This window comes from Equus asinus, chromosome 4 (assembly GCF_041296235.1).
Source record: "Equus asinus isolate D_3611 breed Donkey chromosome 4, EquAss-T2T_v2, whole genome shotgun sequence".
Taxonomy (NCBI): domain Eukaryota; kingdom Metazoa; phylum Chordata; class Mammalia; order Perissodactyla; family Equidae; genus Equus; species Equus asinus.
The window spans coordinates 102,765,917-102,790,242 of record NC_091793.1 but is presented as its reverse complement, the minus strand read 5'-3'; the positions used below and the strand labels follow the sequence as shown (position 1 = coordinate 102,790,242).

General features: G+C 36.3%; 1 protein-coding gene across 2 annotated transcripts in view; it reads left to right on the top strand.

The window, feature by feature from the left end:
• KCNH7 (potassium voltage-gated channel subfamily H member 7) overlaps positions 1-24,326 on the top strand; it is a 475,858-nt gene that overhangs the window by 381,732 nt on the left and 69,800 nt on the right. For both annotated transcript variants that reach the window (XM_070507994.1, XM_070507993.1), the window contains exon 7: positions 11,443-11,868. In XM_070507994.1, the coding sequence (XP_070364095.1) occupies positions 11,443-11,868 (426 nt within the window). The remainder of the gene's footprint in view (positions 1-11,442; positions 11,869-24,326) is intronic.

Genomic DNA, 24,326 nt, shown 5'->3' with positions numbered 1-24,326 from the left:
CGACTACCATCAGATGTTTGATTCTCTTTATGATAAGCATTCAAACTAAATGTTCCCTAGTTCCAGGGCACATGCTTTTATGAGGAAATATCCTATCGCTTGTTTAAACTGAGTCCTTTCAAAGCATTTGAGGGCTTTTAAAAAATAGTTAATTCCCTAAATTACCACTTTACACGTGGGCCACAGGCCAATATAGTGTAACTAAGCAGTTCCTAAACAAAGAAAAATTATCTTACCAGCAAACACACACAACCAAGAGGCCTAACCATTTGTCTTCTGCTGTCTCTAGCTTTGCACAACTGACTTGCTCCAAAGGTCACACCAGAGAACTGGGTTCAGTCAATAACTATAATTGTCATTGAATGTTACTTCTAACTCCATTTCTAGCAGTTCAAGTTAAATATGCCTAAAATTATAAAAGTAATACTCACTTATTGTGTGTTTATGTTGAGACAGGGGTTATATGTGGAATTTATGCATTTGTTATCTTACTTATTGCACAGTTGCCTAGTAGGTAGATATCGGTTTCCTCATTTTGCTACTAAGGAGTCTGATACTCAGGGAGATTTTTTAAAATGACCATGGCAAGGCTGGAATGTGTAACCTGGCTCTCTCGGTACAGAGTCTGGTCTATCCAGCAATACTTGACAGATTATGAATTTCTAATTAGTGAAATTATCTTTATTTTTGGTGCTCCTCATGACCATCCAACATTTCTATTTTGTTCTTCTTAATGCCACTTCTTAACAAGTGGCATTTAGGCTCTTGGCAAGAAGTGGTTCTACATAATTCTCTTTAGTCACTATTTGGGCATAGGTGTGTAGAATTTTATTAAAAGCATTTTAATAACTATGAAAATAGTCACCCAGACCCTATAAAATAATTTCTTCTTCTGGAAAAAGTATGTATAGTAAGAAAAAACAGGCTTTTATCCTCATGAAGAAGTGAACTGAAAACTGGTATGCTGCTGTAGATAAGAACACAGGCCCTATGGAACCACACAGCCTTAGGAAGTTATCTAGCCTCAGTTTTCATGTCTGTAGAATAGAATAAACAGTAGCACTGTCTTAGCTTCCTGGACTGCCTTACCAATTACCACAAAATAGGTGCCTTAAAACAACAGATACTTCTTCTCTCATGGTTCTGGAGGCTAAAAGTCTGAAATCAAGGTGTCAGTAAGGGTGTCCGAAGACTCTAGAGGAAAATCTATTTCATGCCTTTATCTTAGCTTCTGTGTTGCTGGCAGTCTTGGTGTTCTTTGACTTATAGACACATCACTCCAATCTCTGGCTTCATCATCACGCGGCGTTCTTTCTGTGTCTGTCTCTACGTCTCTCCCTCTCTTCTTTTTTTTTTTTAAAGATTTTATTTTTTCCTTTTTCTCCCCAAAGTCCCCCGGTACATAGTTGTGTATTCTTCGTTGTGGGTTCTTCTAGTTGTGGCATGTGGGACGCTGCCTCAGCGTGGTCTGATGAGCAGTGCCATGTCCGCGACCAGGATTCGAACCAACGAAACACTGGGCCGCCTGCTGCGGAGTGCGAGAACTTAACCACTCGGCCACGGGGCCAGCCCCACTCTCCCTCTCTTCTTATAAGGACACCAGTCACATTGGATTAAGGCCCACCTCAATCCAATATGACCTCATCTTAACTTGTTTACATATGCAAAGATCCTATTTCCAAATAAGGTCATTTTCATAGGTACTGGGAGTTAGGCCTAGATCATTTATTTTTGGGAGACAACTCAACCTACAGAAAACACCTACATTGTAAAATTGTAGCATTTAAATGAGATAATTCTCCTCAAGCCCTCAGTAAATAATAGTCATTCAATAAAGTTAGAGAATATTATGGTTAATGATACTATGATTGGCTCTGAGACCTTGGGTAAATTATCCAGCCTCTCTCCAGTTTCCTTCTCTGTAAAAATAGAGATAATAGTACTTATGTCAAAAATATGTTGCAAAAATTAAATGTCATAATTCGGTGCTGGGCCTGGTAACTAGCATGAAAGACGCTCTTTCTCCAAGACAAAGCATTGATGAGCAGAGTGGGAACTCTCAGGACTCACCATGTCATCCCATCCACCATATTTCTAGGCAAAAAACAGAAAGAGACAAAACAGACTGACAGAGGACCAATGAGGGCAGCTCAGCTCCTTTCCCAGGTATCAGTAGTGGTGTGCAGTGGCAACCTAAGGAAGGAGGCGTTGGAAAAAGCACATGACTCCCCAAAGGAGCACCCTCCTGTTGACCTTTGGTTTGCTGGTAGTGATTCTGGGGACACGTGGGCAGAAAGAGCTTGACTAAGCAAAGCAAGCATGAACATATCTGTTCCTTTGTGCTTCCTTACCCCAACCTTGAATAAGTTACCAAACTGATGGGTGAGCTGGTTCACGTGATTTTTGCTGGACTTAGATGTGGCTCTATTGGTCTTTCACACATTGATACCTATCATTGTTAACACCAGTTATGTGACTTTATTAAACTAATCTTCAAGGGAGAGCAGGGGAAGGAATGACATGAGCTATGGACTTGATGTTCCTTTCCTGCCTGTTTGAAGTCTCTGTCTTATCAAACATGCAAGTATTAGGGTAATGACAGCTACTGGAGCTAATAAATCCCATATCACTTTGGCTTATCCTCATAGTATATTTCATCCTCAGCCAAAAGCAGAAGCTGGTATTCTTGTCCAGGGAATGATGTTCTTCCTCTTGGGAATTTGGTGGCCCAGGCTTCCCACAATTGGATTCTCCACCAAGCCATAGGCATTAAGGACCTGAGGCCTTGGAAGTATCTGACTTTATGCAGTGGAAGGAAAAAGCAGGGAAATACACATCTGCTTCTTGAACGCTTTGACCAAGAAGCGCTACTCATCAGACACATGGCCATACCTAGATGCAGATGGGGCTGGTAATACAGCTCTTGGCTAGGCAGACATATTCTAAGAACTGTACTCCATGGAAGAGAGAACCACAAATTTTGGTTCAAGCAGCTGTCTCTATTATAATTCGTTTTCTCGTGAATTTTTGGTCTTGCCATCTCCATTGTCTCTTTTTCTTTAAGCTACAAACTTGCCCATTCAACAACTATTTTGAGAGCTTACTATGTATATTCCAGGTACTGTGCTAAGCCCCAGGAACACTGCCTTGCCTTGTCTGTCAGTCCCACATTTTAGTTATTTCCAGTGGATTTCCTCTCTCTTTACTCTCTTGGCAAATGAATCCACTTTCCAAAGCTTTCAGCCGCTGCCTCTGCAGGATGAAATATCAAGCTCCAACCGCATCAGGAGCTCTATCCCAGACCTTCTGTCTGCCAGGCACCTCCTTCTATGGGCACCTGGCATGTCTAACTCAAATTGTCCCAGCCAAACCCTTTACTTCCCTGTCCCATCTTTAAGCCTGTTCCTCAGTCATCTGTGCTTTTGAAGGACATTTGTGAACGGCTTACTTATGAATCAGTACGTTAAGTGCTCCTTTTCCTCAATGCCATTTTTTCTTAAAGTAGATCAATTTTTAAATAAAGGTAAAGGAAAATTATTTGAATACAGAACGCTGCAGTGATTCTACTGCCTAATTTTAATATTTTATTTGTTAAGAAGAAAACTTCCTATGTGACAGATTTGATTGACTGTGTGATTCTTTTTCATCTTTCAATTTAAATATCTGGGTAATCATCAGCGGGGTTGCCTGTTTCAATGATAATTATGCAGGTTTTACTGTGTTTCTCAAATCTTCTGCTGAAAAGCCAGAGGCATTTACATCTTTTCTGATGCTGTGTAATCTATCTGATTCATTTGGTTACTGACTACCCTTCCCGATAGTTAAAAATACAGCTAGCCTATTAGTTAACTGAAAGTCCCAAGTAAAGGATAAATAACAGATGAGCAGTCTCTACCAACACCTCAGCATGGCGTGTAACAGCTGCCAGAACTACTGTGTAATCTTCTGGAAGGCTTAATCGTTCCCTATTGCACTTTTCAAAGGAGAAGAGTAGTTATTAATCCTGGTGTTCGCACAAAATTTTCGCAGTAGATCTTCATTGAATAAATAGTGCTGTTTCATATAAAGATTTTGGTTTTATGTAACACTTAACTGTTAGAGGTTAAATAAATAGCAATGTGCTAGCAAGAAAAAAAAACTGCATTTGGTAAAGAAAACCATATTTTAGGCTGTATTAAACTGTACATTTAATTGGTGGTTTGAGGAAAGAGAAAATAGAAATGTCTTTCTAGAGACCATGGAGTTCCTCTTTTTTGTACAGTGAGGTGTTTTCCCCCCTCTTTTCTTTCTCTCTTAAAAGAAAATCCTTGTAATAGTTCAATTAATCATGTTTTATCTTTCTAAAGTATGTTATTTCCCAAATGTGTGGGAGAAGATGGCTCTCTTAAGGAAACATAATAAGACTGTATAGCAACCTTTTTCTTTTCAATCATTGGCCCCTTAGAATCCTATTGATGTTTTTAAAACAAATACCTACCTATCAAATATTTTATTTCCAACAGAATGGCTCCAAAGTTCTGTCATGATTAATTTTAACTTACTTGTGACTTATGATCTATACATTTATCCTTATTTCCAAAGAAGTATGAGGTGACATTATAAAAGATATATGAGTTTAGACCATGCAGATGGAACTAGAACAATTAAAACAATGTAAGAGAAATAGAAATAATTGTACTGAAACTCTAAGCTCATAGAGTCTTCTGCAAGAAAAAAAGATACTACAATTAACAGAATAACTTCTATTGTTATGTTTTTAAAACAAAAAAGAGACAAAATCTTTTGATTCCTCATTGTTTTCTAGAAGTGAATTATAAAAGGAATATACAATACAAATATTTATAAAAATGACATTAAACAATGTAAACATTGTGTTTAGTGGTATTTTTGCAGGAAAAAATGCAAAAACATACTTCTTATACCAATTCAGAATGAAAGCTTGAAGTTTGAATATGAAATACTAACAAAGTAAAAGTATTTCAGGAAAAGGCCTAACCTGGTGAGTCTCTGAAAAGTGGCTGTATATTAGTCTAACCTGATGATCAATGTAGCTAAGTATACTCAGGGAAGTGGCCATCTGCAGACTTAGCATGCCCGACTATGTTCTCTGACCATCTGCAGACTTTGCATGCCTGACTATCTTCTCTGACCATCTGCACACTTAGCATGCCCGACTCTCTTCTTGTTACATGATTGTCCCAGCCACCAATTTGATGGAAATTTAAAGGCAAACAGTACAAGATTGGGCAAAGCTGGCATTGTGTGCAGTCTGTGGCTGAATGGAGGTCAACATAGAATCAATTAAATGTGCAGGGAGCAAAGTAAACATTCTGTTGTACGAACAGGAATCTAAACTTGCCTGATAAGGAACCAACTCAGTTCTGATAGGAGTGAGCCCCTGTGATGTGTGTAGAGCCAGTTCTTTTTTTCCAGCAAAAAATTATATCCTCCAATATCTTAGACCTTTCTCTCTGAGTTTCTAGAATTCTTTTTTTTGTTTTTTACTTTTTATTAGGAAAAATTTTAAGCATGTTATAAAAATAAAGAGAATAGTGTCTACCCATAACCCAGTTTCAATAAAAATCAATGTATGGTTAATGCTGTGTATATAAACAGACTTTTCTCCTCTTTCCTTTCCCCTACTCTGGATTATACTGAAGCAAACTCCCAAAATTATAGCAATTCATCCATAATTATTTCCCTATGCACACCTAAAAAATAAGGACTATTTTTTGAAAACATAACCACAATAGCTTTATCACACCTAAAAATAACAATTATCAATAATTCCTGTGATAGCTCATCTCCAAGACGGCTACAGTTAACTCCTTTTCTTTTACACGCATGCCTTTCCCCTATCAAAAGGTAAAGACCCTTTCTCCACTTTCTTGAATCTAGGCTAGGCTTTGACTGCTTTGGCTAATAGATATGGCAGAAATGATGCTGTACTACTTCCAGACCTTGATTTTACAAGGACTGGATGTTTCCAGTTCTCTCTTGGAAGTACTGAACCTCCACAAAAAACATCTACTACCCTGCTAAAGAGACCATGTGGAGAAGCTCCTGGAAAGAAATTATATTGAAAAATTATATGTAGTTTTTATAGCAACTATATATAGAGAAAGATATAGATATATAATGTAATCTAAAGATATGTATCTATTTCTATATCTATATATACAGACACATAAATAGAGAGAAAGATCCGGTTGTTCTAGCATCTTATGTGAGTCCAGCCTTCCAACTATCCCCACCAAAGTATTGGACATGTGAGTGGAGCCTTCCTGGATTCTCCACGCAAGCTTAGCCACCAACCAGATATTCCTGAGTGACTCCAGTTGACACTGTGTGGAGCAGAAGAATAGCCCAGCCAAACTCTACCTAAATTTCCATCCATAGAATCAGGAATAATAAAATGACTATTGTTTTTAAACCATTATGTTTTGACTTAGTTTTTTCCAATGAATATTTAACTGAAACAATTCCTTAATGTTATCAACATCCAGTCAGTGTTCAACTTTCTCCAATTGATTCAGAAATGTTTTAGTTGTAGTTGGTTTCTTTGAACCAGATTTTGAACAAGTAACCCTAGAACTCTAAACAATAATGAAATTACTTCATGTGAATAGTCCCCATTTTATCAGTTGCTTTCATAGAAATTATCTGATGTGATATGATAGCTCTGTATAGACAGGTAATTTTGGCAAAGATTGCTATCCCCACCACACAGATGAAAAAAAAATTGAGATTCAGAGAGATTAAATGACTTACAGGAAAAATTGTGTCTGGAATTCAAACCCAGGGCTTCAGATTTGAAGTCTAGGGCTCTTTCCCTTATTCTAAGTGTGATTGAGCTTTCAGAGATTTATATTACCAAGATTGGCTCTAGTAAGACTCATTACTAGAACCAAAGAGAAACAAATATGTTTCTCCACTCCTTATTCTTACACGCTGAGATGCATTTATTTCTCAAATGTGGCCCTCCTCTCCACTTCTGCCACCTGTCCCTAGTACAGGCTTTCCTGATCTCTCTTCATTTATCTATATGTCTTAGTACCAAAGTCCTAATTGATCTCAAAGCCTCTGGTCCTTCCCCCTCTGCTTTCTCCTCCATTCCATTCCCAGATGTATTTATCTAAAACTAAACTTGGCCACTTTGACTTCCCTGCCTAGTAACCTTTAACAACTCTTAAACCAAATCCATGGAAGGGAAGACTCTCAAAGGGCCATGAGTTCTTCTGGCACATAATAATAGAGTACTGCCATCTACCTGACTTCAGTGCCTATGACTGCATTTGGATTTACAATGAGACCCATGATGCTAAAACATGCTATATAAATAAAAGACTTTGAAGTCGTTTGGCTAGTGAAGTGTATGAGAGAATTGAGTGATCATATAACACAGGCACAGCCATGCAGAAGTCAAAAGAACTTATACCATAATATTTGGTACCATACCAATTACTACAAATGCATTGTCAAAACACACTCCATGATTGTACATACCCAATTTCAATGGTTTGGTATCAATAGCTATGTTGGAATATAATAAATGAACTACCTTTCCGATCCTAGTTCCAGAGCTAATTTGATTAGATAATCACATAATGTAGAATTCAATAACGTCCCAAAGCTAAACTGAACTTCAAATAAACAAAAAATTTTTAAAGTACCAAGTAATACCATTTAAATTGGCTTTTAAAGCCTGGTAGGAGCAAAATTTGAATTAAAGATTAGACTAGATTATCTTAAAATGATAATAAAATCTTTGAAGTTTGTAATACTATTTTGACAAGATACTTTTACAAAAGGCATTGAGGTTACAATACAGAAAAATATTTTACCTATTAGATCAAACCACAAATAATAGCCAAAATTCAAACATTTTTGGCCTACAGATATGTCAAATATTGAATTAGTGCTGATAGTTTGAATTCACTGGTTTTGCAAATATTCTTGTAATTCGTTTCTTTTCATTTTTGTCGTTATATTAGTTTTCTAGGACTGCCATAACCAAATACCACAAAATGGGTGGCTTAAAGAAACCGAAGTTATTCTCTCACAATGCTGGGGGCTGGGAGACCAAAAACCAAGGTGTTGGCAAGATTGGTTCCTTCTGGAGACTCTAAGGGAAAATCTTATCTTTGTTCTGGTGGCTCTCACCAACCCTGGGGTCTCCTTGGCTTGCAGCAGGATCTGCCTCCATTGTCACATGGCCTTCTCCCTCTGTGTCTTTGTGTCTCTGTACCTGAATTTCCCTTGTTCTATAAGGACACCAGTTATTACATCAAGGCCCACCTCAATCCACTATGACTTCATCTTTACTTGATTACATCTACAAAGGTCCGATTTTCAAATACGGTCACATTCACAGGTACTGGGCGTTAGGACTTCAACATTTATTTTGGGGTACACAATTCAACCCCTAAGTCATACTAAGAGGTATTAGCATAAGAGATTTTAAGCTAGTTTTATTTTTGTACATATTTAACTAATATTATAAATAAAAATATAAATCATCATTGGGGCTCTGCAGTAAGTATCTTTCCCCTAAGGGGGGCCTGCATTTTATTCAAGTGTGAGAAATCCTAACCTAAAAGAGAAAGCCCAAGCACCATAGCATGTCACATTAGATCTTCCACAGCCTGTCACTGTCTTCTCCACTGCTGTCCTCTACCACTACTTTCCTTGCATGTTATCCATCAGCAATATAAAGCAGCTTATAATTCCTCAACACACAACACGTTATTTCATGCCTCCATACTTTTGTTTATTCTGTTCCCTCTATCTGTAATATTCTTCCCTTTCTAATTTCCTCACCCCCCCAGCTGCATTCTTTCCTATTTCCTACTCAAAGTCTCAGTTCAAGCACCATCTTTTCCCAAAAGTCCTCTATGGAGACCACCCCCCACATCAGCACCACCGCTGACCACAGGAACTGAGTCAAGTGGACCTCAGCAGGGCTGCCATTTTCCTGCATATCTGCCTCTCCCAAAAGGCCATAAACTCCATGATGTCAGGGCCAATGTCTTCCTAATTTTCAGTCTCCAGCTCTTAGCACAGTAGTCATCCAACTGTTAAGTGAGTGTCTGTATATGAAATGAATGTCTGCATACGTGGGACGGAAAGAGTTTCATCCACAATTTTTACTTCTCAGGGGAAGCGCCAAGTTGCTATATGCATTCTAACTTATACTTCTGCTAAAACAAGGATTCGAATTGCCCCATGTGGGAGTTTGGCATCTGAAGTATGTCAAGTAAGCAGGGAGCCTGCTCAGCCAAATACCCTTGTCTTTAAAAATAATCTTTTTTTTGTTGTTCTTGTTGGATAACTGTATACTCTTTTTTTTGTGAGAGAAATTTGTGAATTTAGGGATTTGGGAAGATCTCAGCAGCTTAGAAATTTCAGTCATGTCTTACCAGAGTACATTGTGTGCATAGAGGAATCTAATGGGAGAAGGAACTGAAAATACAGAATGGGTCCATATTTTAGATGACTTTGAAAGCCAAAGTAAGGTTTTGGATTCTGTTTTCTATATTCTGAGTAGTCCTTGGTTTTTGAGAAAGAGACATTACATGATGACACCTTAAGAGATGAACCACTCTTTCCAGACCAAAATGTCATATATTGGTTTTCTGTACTAAGCATGACAGGATCCCAATTCTACCAGTCTGCGCTTATCAACCAACAAATTATCCAAACATTATTCCATTTTGGGTTTTGGAAGTCAGCTATAGATATAGATAGATATAGATCTTGGATTCTGAGGATTTTTAATGTTTTTTTAAACAGTGAAATCACTGTTTTTGCCATATTTCTCTTTTACTAATAATTAATTCTTGTCATTTCTCACAATAGCTTAAAATAAAGCCCTATTTCCTCCATATACTGGTAGTTTAAGTTTATTCTAGGCTTAAAAAATGGTTAGGTTCTTTATTATCTTTTTCGAAGCTAGTTAAATCAGTTTAGCTGTTATCTAAAAACAGCTTTGTCTATTTTAACTGAATTCTTATATTTAAAAGTCATGCTGTACCTCATTTGGAGTTGTTATTTAACTTCTCAAGTTCTTTTTAAAATAGGAATGCTTACTTGTTATATGTAAAAAAAAAAAAAAAAGGTATGAGATACAACAATGAAAATAAGATTTAAAATTAAAACTTGCCTGAGATAATTTATTGTTATAATCAAGTTAAAACCTACATGGATAGAATTAGCAAGAATATGGAAATAACGTTCTTTGACTAGCCAGTGAGGGACTACCTGAGGTCTATGATAACATATTAGCTATGTTGAGAAGAATCTAGTCTAAAAATTTACTCAGTGAAATAAACTTTGAAATAGGGGCATTGCATATATGTGGGATAGTCATCATCAAAGATTATAACCCATTACTCCCTGAAAAAATGTCTCTATGTGTCATTTGTGGAACCACCAAAAATTTTAAATTCTTTAAAACTCGTATGTTAAGGCTAATTACATTTTCCGGGTAGCTAGATGACCTTTTTGTTTTGACCTTTGTTCTTGAAACTTGGTCTGAAATCACAGGCTCATAAACTTTTCTACTGGGCAGGGTAACAATTCAAGTTTAGCTCTCATTTTTTCAGATAAACTAAGATTCTAAAAGATGAACTATTTTAGTCTACCCAATATCTTATTAAGTAGAATAAATCTTAGAGTTTAAGTACCCCTTAGAGTTTAAGTACACCCTTGGTGGCTAAAAATCTTGCAACATTTGCAGATCAATATTCTGAACATCTTCTTGCACCATTCTCTCTTCACAATTCTCAAAATGTGATGGACTAGTTCGGGTGAAAGTATATTTGTCCCAGAATATAAAACACTCTCTCAAGCTTTTGGCAAAAAGACTCCTTTGTGTTTATTTTAATCTCAAGTGCCTTTGTTTCTAATGTTAAAACAGATTGCAGGTGGGAACATTTTAATTAAAGATTTGAATGAGTTGGGTTTAATTTATCAAGGTTTAATTATAAATTAAGTATATGTAAATTAAATATGACCATGGATCCAAGTAGATTGCTTCTATTCATCACAGTTAATCCTTTCTTAGGTTTGAAAACTGAATTATTCATGTACCAAACTGATTTTATGATTTTCTAAAAACAGCATGTAATTTTATTTCTGATCAGTAGCATGTTCCAAAGGAACCAGTAACCATTCCTTGGTATCTCAGTGACAATATTCATTATTTATCAGTGAAAATCATATTTATCAAGAAATACCAATGAGATTTTCTCAGATCAAATATATTGCATAGTGAAAGTTTATATGGATTCCTTTAAATGTATGTGTTTGTCATGCACACTTCACAATTACATGAATTCTTTCTAATAGATTTTGCTGTATAATTACCTTTATATTTGTATAGGTTCAGAAATTAAATAATGGCACTTTTATGTATTATACAATTTTCTTTTCTATATTCAGGTTCTCTCTTTGGGAGCAGATGTCCTACCAGAATATAAACTGCAGACGCCACGCATCAACAAGTTTACAATATTGCACTACAGTCCTTTCAAGGCAGTGTGGGATTGGCTTATTCTACTGTTGGTCATATACACTGCTATATTCACTCCCTACTCAGCAGCCTTTCTCCTCAATGACAGAGAAGAACAGAAAAGACGAGAATGTGGCTACTCTTGTAGCCCTTTGAATGTAGTAGACTTGATTGTGGATATTATGTTTATCATAGATATTCTAATAAACTTCCGAACAACATATGTAAATCAGAATGAAGAAGTGGTAAGTGATCCGGCCAAAATAGCAATACACTACTTCAAAGGCTGGTTCCTGATTGACATGGTTGCAGCAATTCCTTTTGACTTGCTGATTTTTGGATCTGGTTCTGATGAGGTAAGAGCTGCTTAAGAATCTTATTTTCTGAAAGATTGCAATTATAAAAGTGAATCTATTTTAACTGCAAAAAAAAATAGTTGCTTTACAAACTTCTGTCTCAGATGAGAGTCATTTTCAATTGGAAATGCTATAAAATGAAAGGAAACCATTTTGTCATTTCAAATATTCACAATTCCTTCTACTTTTGCTAAGTGGTACTAAAAAGAATTCATCCTGTAATCAACAAATTAAACTTTGAGACAAGCGTTTCCTAGCACATAGTACATTCCCAGGATGTAAAATCTACATATCAACTTCGTGGGTATAGCACTGTCAAAGATGAAGATGTCTCTTTTTTTCTTAACTCATAATTGTGGTGTGGGACCGCAGCGACTTGTTTTATGTTCAACTTACATGGAAGAGGCATCTTCTGAAAAGTGTTGTTCAAAACTCTCTTAATTAATATCTAGGTTAGAAAATACTTCTTGTGTTCCCAGTACCTCATAGAGTTGGAAACTTTGAGGAAATCTGACAGGTATATGTATAGCGCATTTTCAGGAAAAAGAGTCCGTAACTTTAAGCAGATTCTCAAAGGGTTCTTTGATCCAAAAGAAGTTAAGTTCTTCCAAAGTCACCTCCATTTAATTGCCACTAACTTTTATTGTAGATAAGTTTCCTGGATTCTGTAATGGAAAGATTTAAAGAAGATGTGAAAGTAGTTCTAAGGGAGTAGGCTGAGAAATATAACCTCAGTGGGTTGAATGTTAAAAACTCAGGATCTTTTTCTACCTTAGAACCCCTCATCCCTTCGCCATCCCTTTCATTACCGTTGTTCAAGAGGAGATCAAATGTCAAAAATGCCCTCTGCAGATGGTTGCTTCCTGATCAATTAAGGTTTCAGGACAAGAGAATCCTCCTCTGCCAATGGGAACCAATAGGCTTAGAAGCAAATCCTCTCCTACAGAACAAGTCCATCAAACTGTGTGTCAGTTAAGAGCAGGGCAATAAAACAGTACATTCTTCCTGGATTCTGCAAACCTTAGACAAAGTCTCAAGCCTGACGCTCCTCCCCTGTAAGGATGATAATACCACTTTCGCCTAAGTTGTTTTTTTTTCATTTGAGACTCTAATGAGATGATGCATGTGAAACTCAGCCAAATACTGGGGAAAAAATAAACTACTATTAAATTACTTGAACTTTTAATGTTAGATACTCCTAACTTTGGTTTTTAATTAAAATGCAAGAAAGTGAAATACTTTTTAATAAAAAAAAATGATCGGCACCTGAACTAACAACTGTTGCCAATCTTCTTTTTTTTTTATGCTTTTTCTCTCCCCAACCGCCTCCCCCAGTACATAGTTATATATTTTAGTTGTGGGTCCTTCTAGTTGTGGTGAGTGGGATGCCGCTGCAGCATGGCCTGATGAGCGATGCCATGTCTGCCCCCAGGATCCAAACCAGCGAAACGCTGGGCCACTGAAGCGGACCGTGCAAACTTAACCACTTGGCCATGGGGCTGGCCCCAAAAGTGAAATACTTTCTTTTTGATATTTATCTCTACAAGTTTCTTACAATGGGTGATCCATGTAACTACACCAAATAAGTTCTTATTGATAAACAATAGAGTAAAACCTCACATGTTCAAATTTTAAAATATGTACACCAACAGCAAATTACTTTCAGCTTAGTGAAATGAAAGAATGGGTAGAAAAATAAATAGGCAAATAGAATTGTTGAAAGTTGATTTACTGATGATATTTAATCAATAACAATCAAACCAGGATTAGATCAAGATAACAGAGTAGGAAGATCCTTAGCTCACTTCCTCCCAGGGACACACCAAAACAACAACTACATATAGAACAACTATCTCTGAGAATGACCTGAAGGCTAGCAGAACAGATTTTCCACAACTAAGGGTGTAAAGAAAAAGCCACATTGAGACATACAGGAGGGGCACAAACATGGTCTGGTCAGGACCCACACCCTAGGCTCCTGATCCACAAGTGGGACGGACATCATAACCATGGAGGTCTACCCAGATGAGTGAGGGGCCAAAACCCCAGATTGGGCTCCCCAGCCTTGGGAACCTGAGCCAAGATGAGTTCCTACAAGGTCTGGCTTTAAAAATAAGTGGGGCTTATGTTAGGGAGAGCCGGAGGGCTATAAGAAAGCAAGACTCCACCCTTAAAGGGCATGTGCAGGAGCAGCCTGGTGGCACAGTGGTTAAGTTTGCACCTTCTGCTTTGGTGGCCTGCAGTTCACCAATTTGGATCCTTGGTGCAGACCTATGCACCACTTATCAAGCCATGCACTAGCACAGATGTTGGCTCAGGGCCAGTCTTGCTCAGCAAAAATAGGAGGATTGGTGATGGATGTTATCTCAGGGCTAATCTTCCTCAAAAAAAAAAAAGAAAAGGCATGCACACAAACTCACTCACTCCAAGTTCCAGTGTAGAGACAGCAGTTTGAAAAGTGCCTGAGTTATACATGAATGAGATTCATTGACTAATTTTAGGGCATGTGCTGGAGGGGCAAGGATCTGTTGGAACTTTCTCCTGGGGCAGAAGTGCTGGTGAGTGCCATTTTTAAATTCTCCTTCTACCCCTGGCAAGAGCCATTTCTGACATTCTCCATCTACCTTTCTAGCACCACTCACTCCGCCCCAGTGTTCCCTGTGGACCTGCCCCTGCCAACACTCCTCCAAAGTGGTTCCTGCCCCAAGGGGCCAGCCCTGCACACAGTGTGCCCACAGCAGTCATGGCCCAGCCGCAACAAGAGGGCAAATGCAGCCTACACAAGGAACAAACCTGGAGCACCTGGCTCTGGTGACCAGGGGGTATTGCACTAATAAGCCCTATATGACGCCTTCTACACAAACCCTTCTACACATCTTTAAGACTGGGAGATGTAGCTGATGTACCTAATATAGAGAAAGAAACAGAGAGTTAGGCAAAATGAGAAAACAAAGGAATATGTTCCAAATGAAAGAACCAGACAAGAAGTTCAGAAAAAGAACAAAACTAAATGGAAACTAGCAATCTACCAGATAAAGAGTTCAAAGTAATAGTCAAAAAAATTCTCACCAAACTTGGGGAAAGAATGGATGAACACAGCGAAAACTTCACTAGAGATGGAAAATATAAAAAAGAATCAATCAGACTTGAAGAATGCAGTGACTGAAATGAAAAATACACTACAGGGAATCAACAGCAGATTAGATGATGTAGAAGAATGAAGCTATCTGGAAGACAGCATAGTAGAAATCACTCAACCAGAACAGCAAAAAGAAAAAAGAGGTTTAAAAACTGATGATAGCTTAAGGGACTTTGGGGATAACGTCAAGCATACTAACATTCACACAGTAGGGATCCCAGACGGAGAAGATAGAGAGAAAGGGACAGAAAATTTATTTGAAGAAATAAGGGCTGACAGCTTCCCCAACCTAGTGAAGGAAACAGACATCCAAGTCCAGGCAGCACAGAGAGTCCCAAATAAGATGAACCCAAAGAGACCCACACCAAGACACATTATAATTAAAATGTCAAAAGTTAAAGATAAAGAAAGAATCTTACAAGCAGCAAGAGAAAAACACTTACATACAGGCAACTCCCCCTCCTCCCCATCAAGATTATCAGTTGATTTTTCAGCTGAAACTTTACAGGCCAGAGGGGATTGACACCATATATTCAAAGTGCTGAAGGGAAAAATCTTCCAACCAAGAATACTCTCCCCAGCAAGATTATCATTCGGAACTGAAGGAGACAGAAAAAATTTCCCAGACAAGCAAAAGCTAAAGGAATTCATCACTACTAAACTGGCTTTACAAAAAATGCTAAAGAAACCTCTTAAATGGGGGGGGGGGGGGAAAGCTGTAACTAGAAATAAGAAAATTATGACAGACAAAATTTCGCTGGTAATGGCAAACGTATAGAAAAGGTAGTGGATCAACCATCTATATAGCTAGTTTGAAGGTTAAACGACAAAAGTAACAAAATCATCTATATCTACAATAATTAGTTACAGGATACACAAAAAGATGTAAAATATGACATCAAAAACATAAAATGTGGTGGGGGGAGTAAAATGTAGTGCTTTAGGAATGCACTTGAACTTAAGCAACCACCAACTTAAAGTACATTGCTATATACATAAATTGTTAGATATGAACTTCTTAGTAACTACAAATCAAAAACCTATAATAGATACCCAAAAAAATAAGTGAAAGGAATACAAAGATAACACTGAAGAAAGTCATTAAATCACAAGAGAAAAGAGCAAGAGAAGAAGAAGAACTACAAAAACAATCAGAAAACAATTAACAAAATGGCAATAAGTACATACCTATCAATAATTACCCTTAAATGCAAATCAGCTAAATGCTCCACTCAAAAGACAAAGGGTGGCTGAATGGATTCAGAAAACAAGACCCATCTATATGCTGCCCACAAGAGACTCACTTCAGATCTAAAGACACAGACAGACTGAAAGAGAAGGGATGGAAAAAGATACTCCATATAAATGGAAATGAAAAGAAAGCTAGGGTAGCAATACTTATATCAGACAAAATAGACTTTAAAACAAAGACTATACCAAGAGACAAGGGCATTTTATAAAGTAATGTTTGTAAAGTTGCGAGATACAAAATCAGTATACAGAAACCTGTTGCATTTCTAGACACTAATAACAAACAATTAGAAAAAGAGAAATTAAGAAAACAGTCTCATTTACAATTGCATAAAAAAGGATAAAATACCTAAGAATAAATTTAAGTGAAAGACTTGTACTCTGAAAACTATAAGACAATGATGAAAGAAATTAAAGATGACACAAATAAATGGAAAGATATATCATGCTCACGGATTGGAAGAATTAATATTGATAAAATGTCCATACTACGCAAAGCCATATACAGATTCAATGCAAAACCGATCAAAATGCCAATGACATTTTTCACAAAACTAGAACAAATAATCCTAAAATTTGTATAGAACCACAAAAGACCCCAGATAGCCAAAGTAATCTTGACAAAGAACACAGTTGAAGGTATCACACTCCTTGATTTCAAATATGCTACAAAGATACAGTAATAAAAACAGCATGGTACTGGCACAAAAACAGACACATAGATCAGTGAAACAGAATAGAAAGCCCAGAAATAAACCCACATTTATATGGTCAATTGATCTACGACAAAGGAGGCAAGAGTATACAGTGGAAAAAAGACAGTCTTTTCAATAAATGGTGTTGGGAGAACTGAATGGCTGAATGCAACAGAATGAAACTGGGCCACTTTCTTACACCATATACAAAAATAAACTCAAAATGGATTAAAGATTTAAGTGTAAGACCTGAAACCATAAAACTCCTAGAAGAAAAAATAGGCAGTAAGCTCTTTGACATCAGTCATAGCAATATGTCTTTGGATCTGTCTCCTCAGGCAAAGGCAACAAAAGCAAAAATAAACAAATGGGACTACATCAAACTAAAAAGCTTTTGTACAGCAAAGGCAATCATTGACAAAACAAAAAGACAACCTACTGAATGGGAGAAGATATTTGCAAATGATACATTCCACAAGTGGTCAATATCAAAAATATATAAAGAACTCATACAATTCAATATCAAAAAACAAACAATCCAATTAAAAAATGGGCAGAGGACCTGAATAGACATTTTTCCAAAGAAGACATACAGAGGGCAAACAGACACATGACAAGATACTCAACATCACTAATCATCAATGCAAATCAAAACCACAATCAGATATCACCTCACATCTATCAGAAGTGAGAAGGGTAAAGTATGTCAGCATCAAGAATAGCAAGTGGAGGGGTGAGTCTGGAAGGAGCATAAGGGAGTCAGATATCAGGCTAGGTCAGCTATGAAGGATAACAACAAGACTAGTCATGGATTGCATTACTTCGTACGTTTTTCAAGACTGACAATGAAGATATTTATTTTATACGTAAACTAGGTTATATAACTATATCAGGCTTTTCAGGACATAATGATATTTCAGAGTAAAATTTTTCCAAAAGTGTATAATGTGTCATGTAATGAGTATTAAAAATATACAGCATCCATTTTTGTTTCTGCCAAAAAGAAGAAAAGAAATGCTTCCAGAGAAAAGAGATCTTATACTCAAATTTGGGAACTTTCATCACATAAATAGGAAGGAAAAAATAAGTCTGGGACTTTCAACCCAAAATTAAATGACAAATCTCAAAATCATTAAGCTAGAGGTCACTCTGATGAGATATCATCTAGTCCAATCTTCTCCAGCCTGGGGTTTCATGGAGATGCTTGAGAAAGTCTCGGAGGCCTTCAAGAGTTGACAGCAAGACAGTCTGATAAGACTCAGAGCCATCCACGTCTGCTAGAAAAAGAAGTAGCTTGATTTTATCTGCTTTACCAACTAGAGTTTCATGTAAATTTTCTATAAATTTTAATGAAAATTTACTTAAGTCATTTTACCATTTCCAGAAAGGATTATGGTAACCCCCTCCTCAAGTAGGTTCATTCATTCTCTAACTATTTATTAAGAATGTACTATGTGCCGGTGTGCTAGACCTTGGGTTTATATGAAAGAGTCAGACAAGGACCCCACTGTCTGGGAGCTTGCAGTCTCAGATGGGAGAGCAGCAGATGAGCAGATAGAATACTATCTGATAAATGCTTTGATAGTGCCATGTACAAAGGAACATGTGAGCGTGAAAGGAGGAGTTCCTGATGACCAGTGGAAGTTTTCCAGGTAGAAAGGTCATGCTGGTTAGAGGGGAAGTCCTTTAGAGGCATGGAGCTATAAAGTGTTGGTTCCCAGCTCTGTCAGACCCAATATAACAAATATTATACAGTGTCCTCTTTTACTATTGTTAAATAAGTCATAGATAATATAGTCTTTTTACACACATAATGTCACAAATGTAATATATAATGCCCATCCTTATTATAAAAGAGAAACAAAAGAAATGTTCATAATAACATAGTTGAATATGTAAATGCTTCAGACTTATCTACATTAAATCATATAATGAAGTCATCAGATGCTTGTACCTAGTTGTAATGAGTAGGTCCATTTTTAAACAATAAATTCAATATTAAACTGAATATTGCTGCTTTCTTTATATTTGTATTTAACATAAGGGTTGAATATATATGTATGTATGTGCTTATATATGTATATATGTATACACATACATATATAGGTAAGATATGTATATATGCATATGTATGCATATATTAACATTTATACACACCTAGAGATGTTGTGACTGTGATAACTACAAATGTAGACTGCTATGGCTGTGCTGCATATCACACAGTATACAAATTCCACAAGACCTGTTGTCATTGAAGATGTAATTTTCTGAAACAGTGAACAACTCTTAGTGAAGATCCAAACTAAAAAAGGTAATCATCTCTCAATGCACATGATAGCTAAATTCCTGGAAATTTTAATGAATATTAAAATGTACAAAAATGAATTTCTCTTTATATGTAAAACCTAGCTTCAAGGCTCAGTAACTATAAATTTGCTGTTCACCTATACAAATGACTGTGGGACATTGAAAAGTTATATAATACACAAGACACTTTTTTGTTGTTGTTGGAGACAGCTCTAGGCATTACAGAACTTCTACCTGCCTTACTCTGCTAGGAAGTAAAGGAAAATTCAAGAAGAGGATGTCAAATATTGTAAAAACATGAAGTATGATGAGGACTGAAAATAAGTCACTGGATATGTCAGTTCCATGTGTGTTGATTTTAATTGGATCAGATGGTGGCCACAAACCAAACTAAAGTGGCTTCAGAAATTAACACAAAATGGGTAGGGCCTATTCGCGCTAGAATCTAGGTAATAAAAGGAAAGTATTAGAAGCCTGCACATGGTGAAGACAAGGGTTATTGTTTTTGTTTTTCCTCTTAAGATGTTTGTGAGCTGAGAAGAAAGAGGCACACGGTGCAGAATAACTTGGGTGGGTGGCTAATTTGGATGGGGAGATTAGGGAAGATCACTGAGGAGGTGCCATTTGAGCTGAGACTTGACCAGAAGAAACAGTCTCATGCAGAGCATTTCAAGCAAAAGAAAACACTAGTGAAAATGGCCCAGTTGAGGAACAAGCTTGGCAAGTTAGAAGAACAGAAAGAAGGCCAGTGGCCACTGGACTGCCTCACGGTGAGTGAGGGGTGGAGTGCTAAAATATGAGGATAAAGAGGCAGGGACCAAATCACATGAAGCCCTGGGGTTTGGTGTTTATTCTGGCTGCAATGGTAGCCTTCTGGATGGGAATGACATGATCTGATGGACATTTTGAAAGACCTCACAGCTGATGTCTGTAGACAGCTTAGTTGGGGTAGAAGCAGGGGAACAAATTCTAGAGCCTTTACTATAATGTAAGAGAAACAAAACAACAACAGCTTGGACTGCAGGGTGGCAATAGAGGTGAAGAGACATAGATACATTCGGAATATATTAGAGGGGAGCTGTTTGGTCTTGTTGATGGGTTAATATTGGTGGAGGAGTAAAAGAAAAAGCAGAATAATGATGGTTCAAAGATTGTGTTATTGTTCTTTTTTCTTGTTTGAAACATTTTATTTGGAGGGGAAGGGGCTTAAGCAACTTTTATAGATGGTCACGTATTTATCCAGATGGGAAGAACCTAGAGAGAAGAAGATGCCTTATGGGGGGAAAATTCCTGTTTGGGCCATGTTAAATTTGACATACCTATTAGTCATGCGTGTACAGATGGCATGTAGGCAAGTCAGGTACTGCATGAGCAACTAGAGAGATATATATGCGAGTTTAAGAAAAAGAAATGAGATTAATTATAAATTAAATATAATCACGGCAAATGTTGGTTTGGATCAGTGTTTCTGCATCAGGACTATGGATCAATTTCTGTGTGGATCTTAGAAAGAGTCTGGAGATTCATAATTGGTAGATTTGAGGTAAAGCCTTGAAACCTGCAGTTTTAAAAGTGGCAAGAATGATTCTGTTGGTTAGATATACAAGATCTGGTGGCCTTATCTGTGACAAAGAGGAAGTCCAGGAGAGGACTTTCATGTGCTCACAGGTGAACATTTCTATAAAATAAATACACAAATAAACAAGCGAAGGAGTAACTCTCAACTAAATATAAGAACAGTCATGATTTCTTAATTGCTTAATTTTAACTGATTATTAAAATGTTTTCTTCTATGCATCACAGCATCATGGATGACCTTAGAGAAAAGAATCTTGTCAATGTTAATTAAACATTAATGTCTTCCTTGCCAATTTCCCTAAATGGTAAGCTACTGTGACATTTTAATGGTACTTACATTTAACTCTGGAGAAGAAGAAATATTCAAATTTTGGATTTATACTATTTTATCTATAAAACATGTATGTTAGCAATGCTGAGTATAGCTTGGCATATATGTTTTTACTAAAGCAGACATGTGAGCAGAATTGATCATTTTTTTCAAAATAATCATTTTTTAGTTTAAGTAAATTCAAATCTCCTACTAATAACTAGAGCATCTTCTATAATGTTAAACAAACATGTTAAAGAAAATGAATACTAGCAATAACTGCGCTTGCCTGTGTCATTAATATCTTCCTGATGTTAATGCCATCCAGATAACCAGGGAAAAGACTATTTCTTAATTTTTGTATCATCAAACATCATGCCACCCACAGCAAATTACCTTCATATCATCGAAGCAAAGGAACAATATTATTGGCTCAGTCTCCAGAAAGTCAACTTTTCGTTGTCTACCACAAGTTTTCCCATATTGTGCTTATCTGTGGCAAATCTTAGTTTCAGAGATAGTAACACTAATAATCTAGAGTACTCTGTTTAGTTGCCTGCTTCAAAAGCTCTTCCTTTCCTGAAAATTAATATTATTTTGATTAATTACTTGTTCTGTTGACCTCTCTCCTTTCACACTTTACTGTTATTTTTCGTGAATCATGAATGCAGGCAAGAAAGGCCTTTGAAACCTAAGTAAATACGGTGCTCTTTGAAGAAAAGTTCTAATAGAAAAGAGGAGTTTCTGCCCTTACTGGTATGTTTGCTTTACTAGTCTGGCAGATGAATCATGGAAAGGACACAAGGGAAAACTTAGCAGGCATCCGTATAGAAACTCTGGTCATCTGGTCACTATTCTTTCTGAAGCTGATCTTTACAGCAGCTATTCATTAGTTTGTTGGAAGTAAATTTCTAAAACATTGGACATACTCATCTTCAAATTTAAATAACAAAGCACATTTTGAAGACCTGTTTGCACATCTGTGTCTACCCATAAAGTAACTCTCTCTCTCTTTACATTGTTCTTGGGAGTTAAAGCATAAGTGCCCATTGGCTTGTATTTGAAGCTGTTGGTCATGCCTCCAAAAATCTGTGATGTGACAAATGAGGGACATAGGATCCCCAGTGGAGTAATTTTTGAACTAAGGAAATAGAAAAACATTCCATCAAAAAAAAATCATTTTGCGTTAAGTTGATCATTTATTCATCATTTGCATGTGATTGATTGATTATGATTTGCTAGAGATGGTATATGGTACAATTTTTGGTTAAATATTTCTCAGATCAAGTTTAATTCCCATTTTAAAAATATAATATCCTTAATTGTTTATTCATGGCAACATTTCCCTACTACTGTTTAGAATCATTTGATGATCAGTTTTCCATGTAACTGTAACTAATGAAAGAGAAAGTGAGTTCAAATTGCAGCAAAATAGAATCTTAATTATAAAATAAAATAAAAGTAAAATCATCTGGACAGTAAAGGCTATTAAATATTAGAGTGAGTTTCCCAGGGATGTTGTAAAATCTCCTTCTCTTCAAAACAAATAGTTTGTGGAGGAATTTGTGAAGTTCAATATGAATAAAGGAAGGATAAGTTAGGTGATTTCCCCAAGGGTTTTTTTACACATGCAAAATGTAGCCCTTTGATTGTATTAGCGAATGTGTCCTTAGAAATATTGAACTAGTGTGACTCAAGCTGAACAAAAGATTAGAACCTAGTTTCAGTACTATTGGGTTTTATTGGGTAAGTAATTCATTAAATAGTGTATACAACTACTGGAGCTTAGAGGGAATTGAAATGAAATCTAAAGCAAAACATGAGTGTGGAGTTATGAAATGTATTCCTCAGTAAGTGTTCCCATTTCCCCACCTGTAGCCAAATATTTCTTGACAAACAGGACAGAATGATGGATTAAGTAGAAAGTTTCAGTGACGATTCACTCTATCAACACTAGACAAAACTAAAGATCACATACTTATATTTCCTCATTTATAAAAGAATAATTCTATCTACTTATCAGAGGCAAAGGTTTTAGGGAGTAAACGTCTGAAATAAAGTATTTTAAATATAAGATTCTTGAAAATGCTTACTAAAAAAAGTAAAATTATTTTTCAAACTTATTTTGAAAAGCTCTTGAGATAAGATTTTCTCCAATTGATGAGGCTTTCTCAGCTGAACTGTAGCCAAATTTATTATTCAGTAGAGAGTTGTTTAATACTGCTAAGAAATCACCTATTCTAATTTCTAACCTTCAAAAAGAATTCTATTTACATTAAAAGAGAATGTTGCTTGATCTATTGTAAAAGTCTACTAAAAAAATCACATGGTCTTCTTGAGTCTGGGTCTAATATGTAACATACTCACAAAATTGCAGTTGTTTAGCATACGTATTTTTTAAATAAAGTTTAGTTAAGAAAGTCGTACCTAATAGAGGAAACTAACTTCTACCTCAATCTAAGAAAGTATCTGGGGCTTTAATAAACTCTGGATGTGAATATGTTTTTAAAAAATTGAAATTGGATGATATTCATCAGCCACCCAGAAACTTGAATAATTAAATTTCCAGAGGAAGGGTCCTTCTTTTAAAAAAAATTCTGACAAAGTGTATTAACAATAAAAGTCTTAAATAAGTAGACTTTCTTTACTGTGGCATTCAGGCAAAAAGAGTCTGAAATATCATTCAGCCACAGTAAAGGAGCCAAGTTCTGAGATGGCATGAGTGTTGGTGAAGTGAAGACTCAACTTGTTAAATTCATTCTGTCTCCTTTGTATAGTTCATGGGCAGACTACAAAACAAAGTACCTTGCTTCAATCTACTGCAAAATGGCTCATCTCTTTCTATATCTTATTTGCCCTCATGATATCTTTGTTTTTCATAATAATAATCACACTACCTCTAGCAAGATTTTATGTTTTTTTGGTCTCTACCAAAAGTAACAATAAACAGACAATATTTTTCTAATACCAGTGAAAATTTCAAGAAGTAACATCTAAGAGAAAATTCTTTACTATTTTTAAAATTGTTGCGATGACTTTAAGGATAGTTTTATTTCTGTTTTCAAAAATTGTAAAAAAAATCCACAGAGACAGATTTCCATAATATTTCTGGATATTACATGAAATTAGATATACTGTGAGATAAACATACATTCTGAAAACATTTACTTAACCAAAT